Raw genomic sequence first — 23,245 nt, 5'->3', positions numbered from 1 at the left:
GCAAAAGCAGGGATGCTGGAGTGAAGGACTGCATTGTGCCGCAGACCACTGCTGCATTTGCAACATGCCTCCATTGCAACCCATGTATCCTAAAGGCAAGCGTGTCAACGCAACATACGTGCCATCAGTGGTCTATGTGAACATTGTCTCTACTTCCAAAACTGGGAGCCTACATTTGCATAATTTATGCTGCAAAAAATTGAAAGATTCCATTTTGAGAATGATTACCACCTTGTTTCAGCAGGCACAACTCCTTACATATTTTTCAACCACAAACACCACTGCAAAACATTTGTGCTTACCAGCATGAATTGCAGAGTGTGGGAGAGGTGGTTCTCCCTTTGCCACCTTTTCTCTCTCCAATTCGCAATGTATGCACTGAAATTCATAGCTTGTACTGCAAATTAAGACTTCAAAATGCAAGCTACATTGCCTTTGTCAATGCAAAGTTCATGGTACATCAGACCTCAGATTTTGAAATCCAGAGACGTTATCACACCCTATTATCAATGTCATCTGTCAGCCGTCAACCATAAGAGACCTGCATTCATTTGACTAGGTTTTATCTTCTAGTCAGTACGATTTCCTGGAATTCATACTTTGTATGATCATTCACTTACCAGGATAACAATGGGATTGTCCTGACACAGCTTGATAATGCATGCTAAGGCATAGGTTTTTGTATCCTTCTGAATCTGCAACTTTGGAACCTGAAAACACAAAAATGACTGTCAATGCAAAAGCAGCAGTTATATAAAGGAATACATATAATTTACTAAAGCCGTGACACAGGCCTTCTTGACGGACATCTATGCAGCACTAGTTGAGAATGTGGACAAAAACTATTAGTGCGGTATGCGAAGGATGGAACCCTCCAGCTCTCTACAAGAAATAAACTACAGTGACCTTACTCAACTGTCAGGAGGCTGTTTACAGCATTTTAAATGACAGTAGTAACTACAGTGACATTTAGGTCTATCAAAGCTAGGGTTCTCTCAACAACCTGCATTCTCAAAGCTAATAGGTCAGGCTATAATGTGTGAATGCAATCAAACATAGGGGGAGGTTGTAGCCTTACGGCTAGAGCGGCCGACCTCGAAGCTGGGGAACCAGGTTTGAAAGTTTCTGACTGGAAACATGTGCTGACGGAGTCACAGACGCCTGAGAGCTACGTCTCGGGGGCGCAGACGTGGAGACAGAGACTTTGCCTGTAGACACTTCAAGGTGAAGTCTCTTCTTTTTCAGAAAAGGAGATGGCAAGTCCTGGACACTTCCACGCTTTGAGGAGACTCCTGTTTTGACAGAGGCTACACTTTCCACCTCAGAAAGTGGGTTGTCTGTGTCCTTTAGTTTTTGAAGCCATATTAAAAGGCGACCTTCTCTATCTTTCAAAGTTTTGTGAGAGAAAGTTCTGCAGATCTTACAATTAGCCACCTTATGATCAGGATACAGACAATAAATACATTTCTCATGGGGATCCTCAGAGAAAAGTCTTGACTTTCCGCAAGATGAACAAGGACGGAAAAGAGATTTCTTACTTGCAGACATGATGAGAGATAAAAAACCTCAAACCAGATGAAGAACTGAGCAGAGCTCAGGGAGACTCCCTTCACACGACGTGCGGTAGAAAATCTGAGGGCCTGAGCCTCTGAGGAGAAGGTTCTAGAGGGTGCTAGCGCCTGATTGGCTGGAGTTTGGACTATAAAGTGACAGTGATATGTTAGCAAAGTGATTCTTTTTCTCTATGCTTTCCTATGTCTCAATGCTATCCAATGGTATTTTTAACTTGATATGTTATTTGAACTATATATATATGTTTATTTGGGTATGTATATACTCTTATGTGGTTAGGTATGTGTATATGTATATATACATGATACTTATTGCTTTTTATATATACCGTGGGACTCCCACTTCGACGACGGGGAATATTCAAGCATGTGAATCTATGAAAGACACCCCAAATACTGGAGAACCAGGTTTGAATCTTGCCAACGACGCTCAACATCCTGTGATTCTGGGCAAATCACTTAATCTCCCCGTGCCTAACAAAAATGAAGATGCCCTTCTGTAATACAACTGGTGCTCATGTAAAGCGCTCCGATACCCAATGTATCTGGTCTAGCTCGCGCCATAAAAAAAAACTCAATACATTTTTTTTTCTTTTTTTAAAACACAGGCATGCACAAATGCTGCTTAAAGTCCGTTCTATTGGCCTTTTCAGTGCTTGGAAAAAGCTAGCAAAAAAATAACGAATGGAATGTGACAATGAAACAAGCTACTTACCTTCAGTAACGCTCTTTCTGGTGGATATGTAAAGGCACTCAGCTGGTTTCAAGAGCATCTGGTGCAGAACTCTGCATTGTTGTTGACAAAGGTGGTCCATCCAAAGAGGTAGACTGAGAGAACGGTAGATGCTCAGGCTCAGCAGATCGAAGTACAAAACTTTCCAAGCCTCTCCCCTCCTTCTCAAGGACTCAGGGAATTAGCAGCAAGGCAGGATCTTGCACAGGAGGACATAAATGTGATTCGCAGGGAGCATGAGGCAGAAACTCCACAGCAATAAAGGCTTGAAAATTAATGTTGTGAGGGGAAGCGAAAAGATCTATCCAAGGCACTGTAAGAAAGTGGGTTTCTGTTGCAGTAGCCCTCCCCTTTTTTGCCTGATAACTGATTCACTTTTTCCTTGTTGTGCCCTGGGCTCCTGCCAATCGGGTGCCCAGGGCCTGTGTTCCTTCCCTAAAAACTGCCTAACAGCCAAAACCCAATTGGCATCTCTGTTCACCTGTCAGACCCTGGTAAATGCTACCCTAGGTACCCAGGGCCTTGTGACCAGGGAAGGCCTCTAAGGGCTGTAGCACTCATTGTGCCACCCTTAGAGGCCCTGTACCCTAACACACACTGCCCTTGCAGGCTGAGTGTCTGGGTACAAGACAAAACAAGGAGTCGACATGGCACACATCCCTGTGTGCCATGCCCACCACCTACACTGCCCTGGCATACAACAGCCACCCCTTTAGCTGGGTGCCCTATGCCAGTAGTGTGGGCACAGGAGCATGAGCCCTGTGCCCCTACAGTACCCTGGTCCATTCCTGGGCACTGTTAGAGCAGTGCTGCCGTTTAAGAGTACATGGTGCTGACAGCTCGTCAAACACGAACTCCACAGCACCATAATGGCAACACTGAAGACTGAGAAGTTGGTATCAAACTTCTCAGCACATTAAACCCGCACTGATGCCAGTGTGGGATTTAATGTACCAAACACCACAGAGTGCATCTTAGAGATGCCCCCTGAAACCTAACCTACAATCCACGTCTGGTCTGGGAGGCTGCCTAGGCTGCCACACAGCAGACATGTTGCTGGACCCCTGGGTAGGAGAGCCCCCCCTCCCACAGGAGAGTGGCCGAATAAGGGGTGTACCCACCCCAGGACAGGGACCCATTGGTCCATTGGTCCATGCCCTTTACCTACCCGTAACGCCCCTAAATCTAGTATTTAGGGGCACCCTGAACCTTCCTTCCCCAGATTCCAATCTACAAAGAAGAGAAAGAAGAAAGAAGACCTGCCGTGCAGCTGCTAAGAAGAGGAAGACAACAACTGCTTTGGCCCCAGCCCTACCGGCCTGTCGACCCTCGAACCTGCTTCTGCTACACCCCAGCACCTCTTGTGGCTAGAAACCTCACAAACCCTGGAGGACCTGGCTATCTTTTGGCTCTAACCACCTGGGACTCCCATGAGCAGAGGTTCTGCTCAAACTCAGCATCTAATCCCTGGCATCAGCCCGGAACCGCGAACCCTGTACACTCTTCAGCCGCCAAGCCTGGCATGTGCCGGAGTGAACCAAGACCACGAGGACGACCCCCCAGCGACTGTGACCCCGAGTCCAACACCCAAGGACTTCTCTCGACACTCCTGACGGCGCCTGCAGCCTCAGAACCAGGTACCCCCCCAACCGCGATCAACAGAGGGTAAGATTTCCCGGCACCCCTGCACTCGGTGCCCTGTGCCCAACTCCTGGGTACCTACCTATCCTCCAACTACCCAACTTACCTCTCGAAGTGGTGGTGGCACCTGAAGAATCTTCGTCCCCGAGCTTGCAGTCTTTTTCTAAACCGGAGCTTTCCCATTGAAATCAATTGAGCGCCCGAAGGCTCAAAAGCACCCTGCACCTAGCCGCCCGAGTGGCCCTGGCAGTGTAACCTTTGCACCTATCTACTTCCCCATTTGCCCTGAGCAAGTGACCAGGAACCCAGCTCCCACAGCTGCGTGACCTGCTAGTCAGCCACCAACCAAGGCCCCCCTGCCTCCCATAGGATAACATTGGGTCTAACTCACTCTGCACCCGGCTGCCCCTGTGCCGCTGAGGGTGTAACAACTGTACCCACCTGACCCTGGGAGACCACCGAGTCTGTGCCCAGAACCTTAACTTTGCAAGTCGAGTACTTACCTGAAAGCCGATAACTCAATTTTCTCCATAGGGTAACATTGACTGGTTTCTTCTGAAATTTCTTCCAAGTGTGGAGTTTTCAAAATTTTAATTATTCACCAAAAATCAGCCGAGTAACGAAAACATTCACCTGCTATAAGGTGAGATTCCAGTGATGGATCTTGGTACCCAGTACTGACCCTGAAAAATATTCACAACCGTACTTATCAGTAACTCAATTTTCTTCCATAGGAAATCATTGACTGTTTTTCTGTGAAATTTCTTACAAGTGTCGGTTTTTGCAAACTTCAAATATTCTTTAAAAATCATACAAACTGTGAAAACGTAATTATTTACCTGTTTTAGATAGAGGTCCCAGTACTGAGTCTAGGTACCCAGTACTGGATTACAAAAGTAACGAGAACATACTACACCTGCAACTTGAATTTTCTTCCATAGGGAATAATTTTCTAAGTGTCAACTTTTAAAATAGCAAAATATTGTCTAAAAATCATAACAGTAACTAAGTCGACTTTTATCACTTGTTCCTAAGAACTGACCCAGGACTAAATCTAGGATCCAGTCCTGGAATTACAAAAGTAATTCTGAAAGTAATCTATTGCAAATAACTTAAAACTTCCATTGAACTCAATGCATTATTGTGTTTGAAATTGTGTTGCCTAATGCAACAACCTGTAACTTTCTACAAAAGCCAATTGCATATAGCAAAAGTATTTATCTAAAGCATCTCATTCTGAGAAAGTATATTTTGATACCTATTGTTGGTTCTAAAATAAAACAAGCATATATTTTTTATATATAAACCATTGGCCTAGAGTTCAGTTATTGAGTGTGTGAGACCATTTGCTGACTGAGTGTGTGCAACAAATGCTTTACACTGTCCTCTGATACTGCCTTACTGCTCAACCAAGCTACCACTTTAGAGAGTAGGGTTATATCTAACTATAGCCTCTGCCAAACCTCTGGGGTCTGTGGACTCTGTACCTATTTAGGAACAGTATATACAGAGCCACTTTCTCATAGGCACGCCCTACCAGGGAACTTTGAACGACCTCCGGAGGCAGGTGGCACTCATGGCCAAACTTGATGACCTCATCTGGGATTGTTGCAAGGAGCCTGCTTGTTTGATGACAGTCTGGGAAATACCCTGAAAGTTCAGCTAGCCCCATAGCCACAGTGCCAGCCACTGGTTTGCACTGCACACAAGACTCCACTCCACCCAGCTTGTTGCAGTAGAACATGGCTGCTGTGTAATTCTTCAGAACCTGTCAAATACCAATAGCAATTCCCGCAGAGCCTATATACTTCCTCAATAAACAATGACTCGACAGTACCTTCAGACAGATTATTTCATTTTATACAATTTTGATTTCTTTTAATTTACAGCATAAAAAACATTATCAAAATTTTTTTTCCTCTCATTACAACATTACCCAGTATTTCATCATTTAATAAAAACACAGTCATTACAAACCCCACTCCTTGCTCTTGTCTCCCATTCATGCCAAGCACACATTCTCATGCAAACTCAAAACGCATCCCTCCTCCCCGAGAATTTTCTTAACAACCTAATATGAAAACTGCTACTTATAGTCTTTCATCGTTGTGTCTTAGCCAGGGGACTCAAATAACTGTCAACGTACGTTTCGATGGAAATAACTGCTGAGCACCTTCTTCAGGACCAGCATTCAAATGTCTTTTTCGTTTCAACACATTTTGCTTTTTAAACGTTTTTTTTTGTTAAAGAGTTGCTTTATGCACTGTTTAGTATAATACAGAGACAGGGTGTAATGTGTCAGGCAGTAATTCAAGGAAACCATGCATAGTCCATATAAAAGAAAGCATACAGTAAGTAGAAGCCACTATCAGATTCTGATTTTTAAACTACTCGATCTCACCCCTCTCCCTATACCTCCCATTTCGGCCCCTTTTGGTTATGTTCTGAACTGTACTGTACCCATGCAGCCCAGTTCCTGTCCCATTTTTTGGGGTCGCCTCTGCTTTGGTAAAGAACTTTTTCCACCTGTTGAAAATCAATCAACATCATGGTTCCAAACTCCGATCCCTGGAGCACCAGCAGCTCCCCATGCCTGTGTAATGTTTCTTTTTGCAAATCTAAGCAATATTTTAGTATATTTTGGCCAGTCTGTCTCCCCCATCACTCCGACTATATGCCACTGTGCCTCAACCAGGACCTGGAGACCCACTACAGCTGTCATCCATCGGATAACTCCCACCCAATATGACAGAATTCTGGGATAAGTCCAGAGGATGTGAAAGGAGGAACTCACCTCCCCGCATTCCCTGACAGACCAGTCTGAGTCGCAGCAGCCCAAACGGTGCTGAAAAGTCCTAGAGACACATGATCTATGCAGAATCCAGAGATGAATCAGTCTGAACAGCAACAGTATGGCAATCTACCTAGAACTCTGTATGGCTTCCACCCAATCGTCGTCCTCCAGGAGCTCCACGTCCGTTTCCCACGCTTCCCTCAGGGGGCTCATGGGATCAGGGGAGTTATTCATAATCTTTTGATAAGTGAGGGAGACAGCTTTGTCAATCATTGTTTCGAGTAAGAGTCTGTCCTCTAGAGGGGAATATTCAAGTATTTGTTCTCCCTCTGACATATGGCATCATAGGGCGTGTTTCAACTGCAGGGAACAGAATTGCTCCCAGTCTGCCATCGGATATTCAGTCTGTAAATCTATGAAAGTGACCATAGTCACACCATGCCAGATAGCTCTCAGGCGGTCTAGCCCAACTAGAACCCACATACCTTGCAGGCGCTCAACCTCATCCAGCAGGTCACATTCCCAAAGTGGGTCTGTTCCATTAGTTTAGTTTCCCACCCCATTAGTTTCATAGCTTTTCACCATACCTTTACCATCGTCCGTGTGTAGCGGGAGAGATCTCTTGCGTCTTAATATACAGCACTGTCGGGAAGCCGCCATTTCCCATGGCGAGGCGATCCACTCAGTAGGCGGGCTGCGTGTATGGTGCGAAGACCCATTTGTTGCCATTAATAAGCTGGGAGGCCAAGTAATTGTTCATGACATCAGGTACCACCAGGCCGCCCTCGTAGACACCCCCCTGCTCTAGCTTACGTATCACTATTGTGGGCTGCCACCCTGCCCCCTCCTCCCCCCCCCCACAGCAGGTTACGATGCTCCGCCTCGATCAAACGGAAGAAGGCCTCTGGGATCCATGATGGGGTGTTTTGGAGCACGTATAAGAGACAGGGGAAAGCCATCATCTTGAAAAAGGCCCCGTTGCCCATAAGGTAGACTGGAAGGCGCCACCAGTGGGCCAAGGCCTCTCGCAATTTTGCCAGTTGGGAGTGTACATCCCGAGCCATAATTTGGTGATCCAAATTCCTAGGTACTTTAACTCTTCTCATTGGACCAGGGCCACAGAGGCAGACATGATGGGTGAGATCCTGTCGATTAGAGGAAATAATAAGGACCTATCCCAGTTTATCTGGTAGCCTGAACAGCTGCCAAAAAGTTGTAAAATGTGGATGCGTATGTGACAATGTTTGATGGGGCTTATATGCATAGAGCAGAATGTCACCCACGTAAAGTGAGATATGCTCCTCTCAACCACCCCCTTCATCGATACTTCCAACGAGAGGGTTCCCACGAACCAACACAGCAGGTGGCTCAAGCGCCAACACGAAGAGCTGGGGGTAGAGTGGGCATCCCTGTCACGTGCCCCTATGTGTGGAAAAGCTGGCTCTGTATATACTGTACCAAAGTAAGGTAAAGTGTACTGTGCACAGAGTCCAGTGGATCCCAAAGGTAGGCAGAGGCTAAAGTAGATAATACCTTACTCTCTATGTGTTGTAGTGTGGGCGAGCAGTAAAACTTTATCAGAGGGTAGTGTTAAGCATTTATTGTACACACCCAGGAAAGAAAAGATTTCACACACTCATTGAGACTAAACTCAGACCAATTTGTTTTGTATAAAAATATTATTTAGTTGTGTGAGAAAATGCCGTCTTTCGGCATGGTTGCCACCACTTTTTGCTGAATTGCTAATGTGCTTTGACTGAGTGTGCCCTGGGCTCCTGCTATCCAGGTACCTAGGGCCTATGTTTTTTCCCTAAAACTGTATTGAAGCCTAAACCCAATTGGCATCCCTGACCCCAGGTCAGCCACTGGTATATGGTACCACAGGTACCCAGGGCACTGTGACCAGGGAAGGCCTCTAAGGGCTGCAGCACTTATTGTGCCACCCTTAGAGGCCCTGCACCACTACACTCACACACTGCCATTGCAGACTGCGTGTTTTGGTGCAGAACAAAGGGAAGAGTCGACATGGCACACATCCCTGTGTGCCGTGCCTTCAACCCACTCCCTTGGCATAGATCAGTCACCCCTCTAGCTGGGTGCACTATACCAGTGGTGAGGGCACAGGTGCATGAGCCCTGTACCCCTACAGTGTCTAAGTCCATTCTTAGACATTGTAAGTGCAGTGCTGACATTAAGAGTATATGGCGCTGGGAGTTTGTCATTACGAACTCCACAGCACCATAATGGCTACACTGAAAACTGATAAGCTTGGTATCAAACTTCTCAGCACATTAAACCCACACTGATGCCAGTGTGGTATTTCATAAAAAATGCACACAGAGGGCATCTGAGAGATGCCCCCTGAAAACGAACCTACCACTAGTGTCCAGGCTCAGTGGCTGCTTTTAGCTACCACCACCAGACATGTTTCTCGACCCCTGGGACGAGAGCCTGCTGCTCTCGGGGGGCTGAAACAATGTACATCCTGGGACGAGGTGCCAAGCCTCCTCCCCCAAGATGGGCAGGGTTCACAAAGCTTGTCGCCTTTGTGCGCTTCACCAGACCACTTGCTCCTTTGGGCGGAAGAACTGGTGGGGAAAACAAGTGAGGAAGAGAGGTGTGCCCACCTCTGCCAACTCTACCCCTCAGGTGGGGGAGGCAGGGAGAAGCATAACTCTCAGTCCCCGCCATCTTGCAGATGGGGAGTGCCAGCCAACCAGGGAAAGGCTTATGCCCCCCTCCCACTGGAGGATGGCATAATAGGGGGTGTACCCAACCCAGGGAAGGAACCCATTGGTCCCAACCTATTTACCTATCTGTAACAACCCTAAATCTAGTATTCAGGGGCACCCCTGAATCTTGCTTCCTCAGACCAGAAGAAACTAGACGAAAAGAGGAAGAAGGACCGAACAGCCATGGCGAAGCGAACGAGAGGAAGACGCCCACTGACTTGGCCCCAGCCCTACTGGCCTGTCTCCACCTCGAACCTGCTCCTATGAAATCCCGGTGTGTCCTGCAGCCAGCAACCTCGAAAACCCCAGAGGACCTACCTGCCTTCAACCACAAAGACTGTCTCTCCCGTGAACACCGGATTTGTTCATCTCTAACCTCGGGCTCCGGCCTGACACCGCAAATCCCCCCACTCTGCCCAAGCCATCCACTGCCCAAGCTCGAGTCGGCAAACACCACGAGGAGGTCTCCCCGGCGATCCTGAACCGAGATACGGTTGAGGTTGGTGTTTACCAGTAAGGGAACCCACCAGAGGCTGGTTGTTTTTTAGGGGGCATTCTTAAGATGTCCTCTGAGTGCATTGTATAATAAATCCCACACTGGCATCAGTGTCGGTTTATTATGCCGAGACGTTAACTACCAAAATCTCCCAGGATTCAGTAAAGCCATTATAGTGCTGTGGAGTTTGTAATGACAAACTCCTAGTCCATATATTTTTTATGGCTTTATTGCACTGACAATGTCTAAGAATTGACTTAGAAACTGTAGGGGTACAGTGCTCATGCAACAGTACCCTCACCAGTGGTATATTACACCCAACTAGAGGAGTGTCTTATTTATACCACAAGCAGTGGGTTGCAGGCATGGCACACAAGTATGTGTGCCATGTCAACTCTTCAATTTTCTCTGCACAAAAACACAGAGCCTACAATGACAGAATGTGTGCGTGTGTTAAGGTACAGGACCTCTAAGGGTGGCACAATATGTGCTGCAGCCCTTAGAGGCCTTCCCTGGACACAGAGACCTTGGTACCCAGCGTATCTTTAAAAAGGGACTTACATGTGGCCAGAGGGGTGCCAATTGTGAGTACCAATATACAGTTTTGGGAAAGAACACAGGCCCTGGGAATCTAATTAGCAGGATCAAGTCAAAGTGCATCAGAAATGTGGCAAAAAGTGTGTGTGGGGTGGGGGGGGGGGGGGGGGGGGGGGGGCTTGCTGCAACAGAAACCCAGCTTCCTACACTATGTAGCGGAAATGGTCTAGATCTCCTCACGTTCACGCGGACCCTCGCGAGCGGGTCATGATATAGGAGTTTACCTTTGCTACGACTTTGACTGCAAAATTAAGTATGTAAAGAGATGGGTCTATAGGGGCTACATCGCTCCGGAGGTCTTCCTTACTTTGGAATGGTCGCCAATCTCAGATCCTCTGGCAGTCAGCCATCTTCCCATGCGGTATGGAACATATCATTGGCTGGGCCACTCCCTCCGCTACACTATTGTAGAGTTTCGCAGGGAGACCGTTCGGGTCTGTTGTCTTTCCAGATTATAAATCCTGAATAGCCCCCACAATCTCTTCCTTTATCAGGTGTCGATCGATTGCCTCCCCATCATCTGCCGAGAGCACTGGTAGGGGAATATCTTTGAGCAGTTTGGCACTGTCTTTGCCCGATCTGCTAGAGACCGGTTGATACAATACTTCATAGTAGGTTGGGAAAGCCTCGGCTATTTTCGCTTCGGACCTCTTCGGAGGGCCGCCGGGAATTCAAAGCTCCGGGGTACAATTTGAGCTCTAATCCCTCATCTCTAGCCATGCTATTAATTTGTTGCCTTTGACACCTAGATCGTATATTTGTCTCTGCGTGGCTACCGCATGTGCACAAGCCGTTGTCTCTTCCAGGTCTCTGAGCTCTCCCTGTGTAAGATGAAGCCTATGCAACAGTGCAGGGTTGGTCATCCCCTCCCGCCCCAGTCGTATCTCAATGTCCGTTATTTCTTGTTCCATTTTCTTGCACCGAGAGCAACGCTCCTTCCGCTTACCCCCAACCACCACCTGTACAAAGCCCTGGGCCACTACTTTGTATGCTTTCCAGAGGGTGCAGTGGGAGTCCACAGAGCCGGTGTTCTCATCAAAATGCTGTTTCGTTCGCTACCTGAACGTGTCTCGGAATTCACAGTCCTTAAAGTGGCAGGGGTCTATATGTGATGGGAGAGTGTAGTCTCGGACGGGACCCTGCAGAAGCACCTCGACCAAAGGGTGGTCTGATATGACCAGAGGGTGGTCTGATATGCCCCTCGCCTTATGACACGCCTCGCGAAACTGCCTGCACAGTCTGTAAAAATGAAATCTAGCCGGGAGCCACTACTGTGTGCAGCCGAGATGTGTGTGAACTGCCTAGCAGTCAGATTGTGCATCCTCCGTAAGTCCGTGAGCCCCATTGCCGCTGCAAAACCATGCAGTGGTTGCAGCCCTGTTGCCCAAAGGGACGTTGCAGCCCTGTCCTGTTCTAATGACTGTCGCGTTCATATCACCTCGTAGTACGAGGACGCCTGGAGGCACATCTAATATTAGTTTGATAAGATCTGAGAGAGTCTCCGGGTGGAGCCTTGGTGGTATGTAAATGGAGAAAATATTGAGAGCCCGACCGTCCCATGTCCCTGTTAACGCCATGTATCTGCCCCATGGGTCCTGCCACATGCATTGCAGCAAAAAGGGTACTGTGTTTTGAACTAGGATTGCAACCCCTTTGTAACATGATGTGAACCCCGCATGGGCCAGGAGGGTGTATTCAAACCGACTGAGTGCTAGGTAGTTGTTGCCATTCAAATGAGTCTCCTGTAGAAGAACTAAGTCAGGCTACTGTAGGAAGCTGGCTCTGTATATACTATACCAAAATGAGGTATAGTGTGCACAGTCCAGTGGAACCCCAAAGGTAGGCAGAGGTAAAATTAGATAGAACCTAACTATCTATTTGCGGTAGTGTGGTCGAGCAGTAAGGCAGTATCAGAGGGCAGTGCTAAGCATTTGTTGTACACACTCAGTCAGCAAATGAATTCACTCACTCAAAGACTGAACTTCAGACCAATTGTTTTTGTATAAAAAATATTCTTTTAGTTATTTTATTTCTAGAACTAAACAAGCCTGGCACAGGTGCGCAATAAATACTTTACAGTAATAAATACTGATTGCAAAACAGTTCAATTGCAAATGTACTATGGTTTGACTTACAGAATTGTTTCAGAGAAATGCAATCACTTGTAAATACAGTACATAGGCTTGAAGGGGATTTTCAGTAAAATAGCAGGTAAGTTAATTTTGTATTACATTTCTTAACCAGTGCTGTATGCCTGGATGCAATCAATATTTCAAAAAAACAAGAGCGACCCATACATCCTTGCAAGCTCTGTTTGTATTCTGCTGTTCCTGTGCGTTGTTCCCTATTCTTCACCCGGTACTCCTTCATACCTCCTGGATATACCTAAGAAATAGAAGCCTTGTGCTGTACTGTCCACAGAAACGCTGTCCTGAAGAGACCCCGTATCAAGAGAGGGTCGAAACGTTGTCGACACTAACAAAAGAGAGAGCCTGAATGATACATTATCCATTGTGTACAGCTCGTCCTTTTGATTTTTACCAAGAACCTATTCCCCTGCTTTTCATTACTTTTCACTTAGTACTCACCAAGAGAGGTTATGGTCACTTCACTAGGGCTCACAAATCACATCTAAATGTGCGACTAATGCAAATCTTCCAATTCTTACATGTATATAGAAATACATCTGTGTTAAAGACTGACTGCAGAATAAATCCTACTTACTTCGGCTGAAGTAAGCACTATCTTGACTTATTGTGTTGGGCTTTTCAAAAATTTTTTTTAAGAATTCTCTTAAAATAGTGTGTAATGTGTATATCTTCTACCATGACCTAATTAGAAAGGTCGGAATCGGAAATTTGTGATTTAGACTAAATCTGAGCAAGTTACCTTAGCTTGCACATACTGTATGGCTTTGATAAATGAGTTCCTTGTGAACATTGTGTTTTTTGGCTCGTATGCCTGGATGCAGCACTGGGACCTTTAAACAGGTGAGTAAAAGCGTTTTTGTTAAATTGTACAATTTTAAAGAATTTCTTTAGTTTTCAAAATTCCACACTTAGAAACTTTTTCAGGACAACGTGTCAATCTTATCCTATGGAGGAAAATATGGTTATCGGTTTTTAGTTAAGTATTCGGTAGTGGGAGTTGAGGTTCTGGGGGTAGAACAAGGGTTCCCCCAGGGTCAGTGATGAACTCTTGTTACAACCTCAGCGGCACTAGGGCGGCCGGGTGCAGAGTGCTGAGGCCCAATGTGATCCAATGGGGTCAGGGGGACTTCCGGTTGGTGGCTGCTGGCCAGAGGGCCACTGGGTTGTGGGAGCAAAGCTCCTGGACTTTAGCTCAGGGCAAATGGGGAAACAAATTAGGACCAAAGATGTAACCCCAGAGGCACTAGCGCGGCCGGATGCAGGGTGCTGTTTCGAGGTCGGATGCCCTGTTTCCAGTGGAGAACCTCCAGTTTGCAAAAGCACTGCAGGCAGGGAGACTAAGGACTTCTGGGTGCCACCACCACTTCGAGAGGTAAGTTGGGAAGTAAGGGGTTGGTTAGCTACAGTTGGTTTGGGCACACAAGGCCGTGGGGCGTTGGGTGCAGGGGTGCCTTTTGGAGTCAGATCTTCTTACCAGCTCCAGGTCGCGGTTAGCGGGGCCTTCTGGATTTAGACTGCAGGCGTCGGCTGGAGGCTTGAGGCAGGTCAGGGGTCACCGGATCTCGGTTCAGCATCGTCGGGGTTACCTCCTCGTGGTGTTTGCTAACTCAAGCTTGGCCCGTGGACGGCGGGTGCAGAGTGGGGCAGATTAAGGGTTTCCGGCTGCTACCAGAGGTTGCAGTTGAACAAATCCGGTGTTCACGAGAGCAGTCGTCTTTGGAAGCGAAGGTAGCTAGGTCCTCCGGGGTTTTTGAGGTTGCTGGCTGCAGGACACACCGGGGTTTCACAGGAGCAGGTTTGAGGGGGAGACAGGCCGGTAACTCAGTGGGTGTCTTCCTCTTGTTAGCTGCTGCATGGATGTTCAGTCCTTGTTTCTTGTGTGGATCTGAGGAGGCAGGGTTCAGGGGTGCCCCTGAATACTAAATTTTGGGGCGTTACAGGTAGGTAAAGGGCAGGGACCAATGGGTCCCCTTCCCTGGGGTGGGTACATCCCCTATTATGCCACCCTCCAGTGGGAGGGGATCATGGGCCTGTCCCTGGTTGGCTGAGTCCTCCCATCTTCAAGATGGCGTGGACGGAGAGTTGTGCTTCACCTCGCCTTCTCCACCTGGGGGGTGGAGTTGGCACACCTCTCTTTCTCACTTTGTTTTTCCCGCTGGTTCTCCCGCCCAAGGTGGGGGTCAGAACCAGTGGGGACCAGTTGCTGAAACCAGCAATTGGCCTGGGGATGCTCACAAAGGCGGCAAGCCTTTGACGCTTCCCCTTCGTGAACCCTGCCCATCATGGGGAGGAGGCTTGGCACCTCGTCACAGGATGTGTATTGTTTCAGGCCCCAAAGAGCAGCAGGCTCTCGAACCAGAGGTCCAGGAACATGTCTGGTGGTGGCAGCTGAAAGCAGTCACTCAGCCTGGACACTAGTGATGGGTTGGTTTTCAGGGGGCATCTCTAAGATGCTCTCTGTGTACATTTTTCACTAAATCCCACACTGGCATCAGTGTGGGTTTAATGTGCTGAGAAGGTGGATACCAAACTTCTCAGTTTTCAGTGTAGACATTATGGTGCTGTGGAGTTCGTAATGACATGCTCCTCCGCAACATATACTCTTAATGGCAGCACTGCACTTACAATGGGGGGGTGTTGATAGAGAATGGGCCCCCGCCCCAAGCCAGCTCCGCAGAAAGCGAGCACCACCAGGCCCTCGTCTGTTCCAGGCCTGGCCCACCTCCACCAGCCGTCACCCGTCGCAGCGTAGGCTGTCCATCGCCAGCACAGGGCCGGCAGCCGCTTGGTAGTGTAGTCGTTGGCCCGACAGCAACCCCAAGGCTCAGTCAATCACTGGGCCGGACACCCCGGTGCACTCTGTTGATCAGAGTTGGGCGGATTTTGACAGATTTCAGGGGGGGCAGCAAGGGCCGCTGCGGAGCTCTTTGCTTATGCAGCCATCTTGGCTGGTGCCAAGCCACGCCACCCTCTTTCCAACACATTTAAGTGTGGTTTGTTCTAGACATATGAAAAATCATACGTGAATGGGCCAATCTATACACTGAAGACAAACATTCCACTGGGAGAGCCTGCATGTGTAAAAGAGCATGAGGCACCAGCACAATACACTTGGCCAAAAGATCCAGAATCCGCAGAACTATCTGAGCCGAAACACAGGACCAAGCCTGAAACATTAGCAACATGTCCTAAATCTCTTGGGCTTGATGCAGGGGTGCAAAGGCTTTGAACAACACAGTCCCCAGAACGGGCAAAATTATTGATGAGAACCCCAGGAAGGACTTCAGTGAGATGGTCATCAAGGTCTATGAGTGTAACGAGCCCGCTTTCATCAGCGACTCGTGTAAGTACAGGAATTCACGTGCTGCCAATCTGTGATGAAGACCCGCGATCATCTCCAAAAATACTTAGAGGGACAAAATGAGGCCTAAAAGTAGGAATATGTACTGTAATTTTCTGACCCCTCGACAAAGGAAACTCCGACAGACAACACAAGGGTTATATGTACATGTCCTACACGTCTACAGTCAACATCCAATACCCAGGTTCTAAAGCAGATAGACCACGTTGTAAGAATTGTCGTTTGTTAAATTGTTGAGACTCCAAGAAATTTGGAGGCCCAAATCTATGGTCTTACATTTATCTGTGAAGCATCACACACTGCAATTGCCACATGGGTGGTGACCTATCGGAGAAGGTACATTCCACAGGGTAGTTTCAGTGTTTACTGTTCTTTGTGTTCTAGGACATGTGTGCACTAACATTGACCTCTCTTAAAGGAAAATATGGGTTTTTCTATTCTTGGGTTTCCCAGAGGTAGGTCCTCCTTCCTACCTACTCTTTTGCTTACTCATTTACCTTTTGATGAATATAGTGTAGCGATCCATTCCGAACACTGAAAAGGCCCTGACGAATGCCGTAAACCGTGACAGGCTACCGAGAGGCAGGAAACTGTTGGCAAAACAGTGGGGCGTCTGGGTCATTATACCCAACAGCATCCCCTAATTTTTCGATTCAGGAATTTTTATCCATGCGTAAGGTACCACCAAATAAAGTAAATCTTTGTGGTATACCTTAAGACATTATTATCTTTTAACTGTATCCCTGGTTAATTATACAGAAGAATAATATTCTAAGAACTTCAAGTTAGTACTTGAGGTCAAGTCTGCTCTGGAAGTACTATCGTATCGGGGTGGGGTGAGGTGGCCGATGATGGAGCATGCCACATTACGTGGATGAGACCACCTCATCCAAACACTTATGATCATAATGAAATTTACCACCTAGGGAGATAATTGGATTTGGAAGGATTGGGTACAGTGCATCTCTCTCGAATCTGGTCACTTCGTCTTTTTGATGTTAGTATTAATGGCGGAGGCAAACGAGTGACTTAGGAGCCTTTTTTTACTCCCTCTGCGATTATTATATCCATAAGGAATTCCTGCACGTTACAGGAAAAACCTGGGTTACACATTCAGGAATGACAGCTATTAACTACATTAGTGTTCATACCATGGCACAGTGTCAGTGGTATACAGGCTGGACAATTACTTTCCCAAGACCTGTCCATCTTGGACCTTATGGGCGAAAGTATTTCATAACTTATAAGGGATGGCAAGATCTTGCTCATCATATAAAAGAGTGCAAGAGTTTATCTTCCTAACAAGCAAACAGCATAAAGATATAGCAATCCCAAACCGGCAGAAAAGAAAACCCTCTTGCCAAGCACTTCAATTCTATGTCAGATGGGGAAGTAGGAAATTAACTTGGGTTCACCTTCCTGCCCGAAACCTGAACTACAAGGCTTTCTGGTGCTGTTTCAAAAGATCAACTAGAGAATGCCTAAGGCACCTAGTGATAGGATGACTTAATGGTGCTGCTGACTATGGTTTTGATAACACCACTGTCAAAGGTTCCATCAGGGCTTCAGTGAAAAGTAACAAAGTCTCAGAAGTTGAAGGGCCAGGTTGCAAGATTTCTATAAGCATATTCACCTTAGCTTCCACTGTTGCCAACTGTAGATCTAAAACTTTTGCAGTTCTATGGACCATGACAGCAAAGGAAGAGTTTTCCTCAGTTGAGGCCCCAATGAGGAGTCCATTGCCGTCTCTGGTGCAGTATTAAATCTACTGAAGGTCTAAATAGAGGCTAACACCAATTTAGTGAGGGGGTAATAAATTGTCACCTTGTTCCTCATCATGCAGAACATTCCGAAGGGCTAGAACTGCAGCTGAATGTGAACCACACATAGGCTCAAGTCACCAAATATACTGGTGCTGAGGCAAGGCACTGCTGTTGAATTCTACACCATATGCTGTCCCTTAATGATCTCATAAGACACTAGCTGGGGGCGTGGTCAAGATGGCGAGCGGATAGGACGTGTCTGTCCTCATCTCCCGGCTCGCCACCACCCGCCGCTTGCATAAGGCGACCCTCTGACTTCTGGGGGTCTCACATATTGATCCGAGAGGGGACCACAGTCTGACGCCATGACTTGGAGCAAGATTGGGCTGGTGGGATTGGCTTTAGCATCAGAAACGGCCGCAATAAGAACAACTGTAATGACAGCCGCCGTACCTAGCTTGAGTCCACACCAGGAAGGAAGCAGCTAGAGTCCCAGCGGGCGAACACCTGAGAGGTCAACAGCTGGAGCCGCTGCTTACGTGGGCTCCCGGTGGGGGAAAGCGGTGCCTTTGACCTCGATGGAGGTGAGTGGAGGTGCAAAAAGGGCAGATGGAGACTGGAAGCACCCCGAGGCCTGACCAACAGCCCACATGGGAGGTGAGAGAGGCACTGCGAGGAGTCGCGGAGGAGGTCGGCTGGCGCTCCAGGAGCAGCAAGCACCAATATACTGCGATCAAACGCCCGCGAGCGCAGGCAGCAGCAGCAGCCAGACCGGGGTGATCGTCCCTGTGGGTGCGGAAGGCAAGATCAGAAGGAGCAGCACCTGAGCCGCAAGGCCTACCACTGGTCCCATGCTACTATGCGACGCCGCAGCTTGGTGGAGGGAGTCTGTGGGGCATACAGCCTGCATGAGAGGTGAGAGCAGCACTGCGATGTGTTGTGGTTGAGCTCAGACGACATTCTGGAAGCTAAAAGCACTGAATCATCACGACCACATGCCCATGAGCGCAGGCAGCAACAGCAGCCAGACCAGGGTGATCGTCCCCTGTGAGTGGAGGACGAGACCGGAGGGTGCTGCTCCTGAGCCAAAAGGCCTACCGCAGGCCCCATGCTACTGAGGCACGCCATGCCCTAGCAGAGGGAGCCTGAGGGGCACTCCAGGCCAAGAGGAACCTCACCAGGCCGAGCAGGAAGGTGGGGACAGCCAGCCGAGGCCTGCTACTGACACCAGGGAGCAGGGGTGGAGGAGGAGGAGGAGAGCAGCAGGCCCCCACCTACAACATATCCCAAACTGCGGGGCGCAGGATGCCCAAGTAGGATCCTGCAATAGTCCCCTGAGAGACGGCTGGGGGTGTCGCTGGTGGAACCCCGAGCCCCACAGGAGGGCCCCAGGAGTCTGGGCTATTCGACCTCAGAGGGCCCAGGAGCTATGGGGCTGCACCGCTTCGGGCCTGTACTGCCGAGGGGCAGGAGGATCGCCGCAGACAATCCAGCTGAGGCTGGGCCCTCAGAGCTGAGGGAGTGCGGGCCGGTCTAGCTGAAGAGGATCATCTTGAACCCTAGCAACCTTCCTCTAGGCCAAAGAATAGCCACTCAAGAGGGGCAACAGCATTTGGGGCTTGCACCGCTTGCCGGACCGTATCCCCAATATGGCGGCTGCAAGGGGGAAGAAGGACCGTACCCTAAAAGATATGTTGACCAGGCTCCCTCTGGAGCCGGAGGGTGATGGACAAGCGCACCAGAGTAGCCAATCCGACCAAGAGTCAGGAAAAGCGGAGGAGCCAGTGACTCGCGCATTCCTGGAGTCTCTTTTTGCCTCACTTTGAGAAGACATCCAGACTCTTCGAGGGGAACCCTCCAGGGACATTAAAGAAGTTCGGCAGGAGGTAGACTCCCAGGGGGATAGAGTGAGGTCTGTGGAAGACATCAAACATGCGCGAGACGAGGAAGTGGAGTACCTGCAACAAGAGGTGATTCGCCTCCGAGAGCACCAAATTGAGCTACTGGCGCACACTGAGGACCTAGAGAACAGCTCTGGACACAATAATATTAGAGTCAAACGATTTACGTCACAAGCAGAGGGGTCAGATATCTTTCAATATCTAAGAGAACTCTTCAACTATATTCTAGGGACCCCACAGGACAACAAAATCAAAATTGTCCGGGCGCACAGAGTGGGCCTACCGCAGCGCCCTGCAGCTTCGCCTCCGGACATCTTAGCATACCTCCCGGACTTCCAGCTAAAGGATACGATTCCTCGAAAAGCAAGGGAAAAGCAGTCATTGGAATTCTGGGGTTATACTCCAACACTATATCAGGATCTGGCCATGATCACACTTCAGAAAAGACGGGAGTTCTGTACAGCCACTGCACACCTACAAAGCCTAGTGACTGCCTACTCCTCGGGCCATCCTTTTCGCTTGATCTTTCGGTGGGAGGGTAAACTGCTCTAGCTTCGGTCCCTGCAAGAAATGCGTGTCATCCTGGAGATAGTGAATGCCTCGGACATAGAAGGGAGAGCCAAGGCCGCAGCGGATGAGGAATCGTTGGATCCAAACAGGACGACCAAGGGAGCACAACGTGAAGCCAGATCCAGCCACTATGGCGTAGGAGCGACAGGAGGTACTGGAGTCGCTGTCAGGGGAACGACGAGACATGAAATGGCCAGACCAGTAAAGCTACACATAGATATGGTGGTGGGCAGGGACTGCCGGGGGGAGGGGACACACAGGACTCGGGACTCAAAATGATTGCCGTTTTCAGTTATGTTTGCTTCAAGTTTGGGGGGATCCAGTACTCACTTAAAGAAGGTCACACATGCATGAATGGCCTATACAAGGGTAACGCCCTGGTCAAGGGGGCGGCAGGAAAACCTTTGACATGAAAGACGGTGGGGGTCACTTAGATAATTCACCCCACATTAGTTATGGCGTCACAAATAATTAATGTACTCTCACTAAATGATAAGGGTGTAAATAACCCCAACAAGAGGATAGCAATGTTATCATTCCTCGAAAACACAGAGGCGGACATTTGCATCCTTCAGGAGACGCACTTGTTGAGCAAAGACTGCCACCACCTTAAAACATGAGTGTTCCACACCTGGTTCACTGAGTCAGTTAGGATTATAAGAGGTAATAATCAAACTGCCCATTCTGGCCTATGGGGAACAGGTAGCCTTGCAATAGTGAAAATCGAAAATGGCTGTAATTCACTATTAGAACATGCCACACACACCAGGGCATGTCCTACCTTATACTTACAATGCACCCTGCCCTTGGGCCTACCATAGGGGTGTCTGATATGAAGAAAAGGGAAGGTTTAGGGACTGGCAAATGGGTGCATTTGCCCAGTCAACATGGCAGTACGAGACTGCACACAGGCTCTGCAATGGCAGACCTGAGACACACCACCACAACACAAGTGCTGCAAGCCCACCAGCAACATTTGATATACAAGCCCTGGGCACCCCTGGTGCACTGCACTATGGTCTGACAGGTAAACCAAACTAGCCAATCATGGACTCACTAATTCATACATCAATTTACCACAGGGAGCACTTGCACTGTGGCACTGATTAGCAGTGGCACAGTGCCCAAAGAATCTAAAACCAGCAAACCACATGAGGCAACAGCAAAAAATGGAAGGGAGACCCACGCCAAGGTGCCAAGTCTAACAGTGTTTGTAGCAATAGGCAAGACATTACAAATAAACTATATAATAGTGTATCAAGAGTGCATTCTTTAAGAAAGCTGCAGGAAAACGCCTCTTTGTGACTTCCGTCAGTTGCGTAACTCTCTGCGAAGCCCCTATAAGCAAAGGCAGATTCTATACTTTAAGTTCCACTTGCTGAAACACCCATAATGCATGCCTATAGTGGGTTAATCACAGCAATCCTCCCTTTAGTTCACCTACGGGTGCCGCTTTACAACTTACAAAGGCTCTCAGATTTGAGATGCAAGTAAAATGTATCCAAGCAGATCTTCCTGACCACTTCTCTCACCAAACATGCCTGCTCAGGACCATGAGTTGTAAACAACTTATCAGACTTGATAACCCAGTGCAGTAATCATATAGATAGAGTATTATTATATGAAATACTACAAAAAGACCTCATAGCAAATAACTCTGTCACAAAAGTTAATATCTAGTTTGAGGGAAAGAGAAGACAACTAATGTACACTACTTATAATGTAGACACCACTTTACACTTAATGTTACAGAATCAAAATATAAACCAATAATTCATTAAAATCAATTCATGCAAAGCAGAGCGAGTATCATCCATCCTTTTCCTATGGATTACATCACAGAAGCAGGGGCGGCGGGTGACATTTGAAATTAGTGAGGCGTAAAGGTTTGGGATGAGTGGCTGTTGGTGTGCTCGCACGGCGAGCAAGCCCGACCGTCATAAGGTAGAACCCCCCCAATTTTGGGGGGTAAAAATAGTGTGCAAATGGTGCATTGTCGAGGATATTTACCATGGATTTTTTAATTGGCACTGCCAGGGTACTGTCATGATGACTGTGTTTGCACAAATGCACACAATAGTGCGAATATGATTGACAGCACAGGGCCTGAATGGACCCTGCTCTGTCAAACACAGCGTGATGGTGAGTATGCAGACATTATTCAAATACTACACAGAGTCTAAGAAATTGGGCAGTTCTTGAAATTAGATTGTTATGGTGTAGATTGAGGGGATGGAGAGTGTAAAGAATAAATGCCTAAAACAAGGAAAGGGAACCGTGGCCAGCAGGGGAATGAAGCAGACCTGAGAATCGACTGCTCTGCTCCATCCCTTTCAATGTCACCTTGCATGGGGGCAGCAGGTGCAGTCGCACTAGGGAATTGAAAGGGCCATTAAACCCTAGTTATTGCTGGATTTAATCGCTCCAACAGCAAAGGGGCCATTTCCCCTGCTTACACTTGAGTCTTTGGCATCCTTGCTACTCTACTGCTTGCTCAACACCCCACTGTAGTCCCTGGGTAGGAACAGTATGAGTACTTCCCTAGAACTCCATCAAGGTACAAAAAAACAGGGATATTGTTCAGGACAGGTGATTGAAATCCAGGTAACGGAGCACTGGAAGATTCACGAGGTACACACTAGCCAGCTTAGTTTGCAAAAACTAGAGGAGCACGGAATGCCCAATTGCCAGAAGGGACTGGAGCACTGTCTCCATTGAAGGTGTGCCGGCTAAAAAAACATGAAGCGGTAGGAGCCCAGGAGTAAACCAATTACCAAAGACATCCAAGGCGACATTGATAAGTGAAGAAACACCGGAGAGCTATTGCAGCCCAAGAGGCAAAAGGCCCTCTGCCAAGATCGAACTTAGGCCCTGGCAGCAATGCAGAGCAAAGACAGTCTTAAACATGGAGGCCGGCATTACTAGTACCAGCAAAA

The 23,245-nt window shown here is 48.0% G+C and overlaps 1 protein-coding gene across 1 annotated transcript in view; it reads right to left on the bottom strand.

Annotated features, from left to right (window-relative positions):
* Positions 1 to 23,245, bottom strand: part of LOC146816480 (exportin-5-like) — a 1,728,456-nt gene that overhangs the window by 823,118 nt on the left and 882,093 nt on the right. Inside the window, exon 17 of the mRNA XM_085610324.1 lies at positions 621 to 710. Within this exon, the coding sequence (XP_085466450.1) occupies positions 621 to 710 (90 nt within the window). The remainder of the gene's footprint in view (positions 1 to 620; positions 711 to 23,245) is intronic.

This window comes from Triturus cristatus, chromosome 6, assembly GCF_964204655.1.
Source record: "Triturus cristatus chromosome 6, aTriCri1.1, whole genome shotgun sequence".
In the NCBI taxonomy this organism is placed as follows: Eukaryota; Metazoa; Chordata; class Amphibia; order Caudata; family Salamandridae; genus Triturus; species Triturus cristatus.
This window is presented reverse-complemented; position numbering and strand designations above follow the sequence as displayed.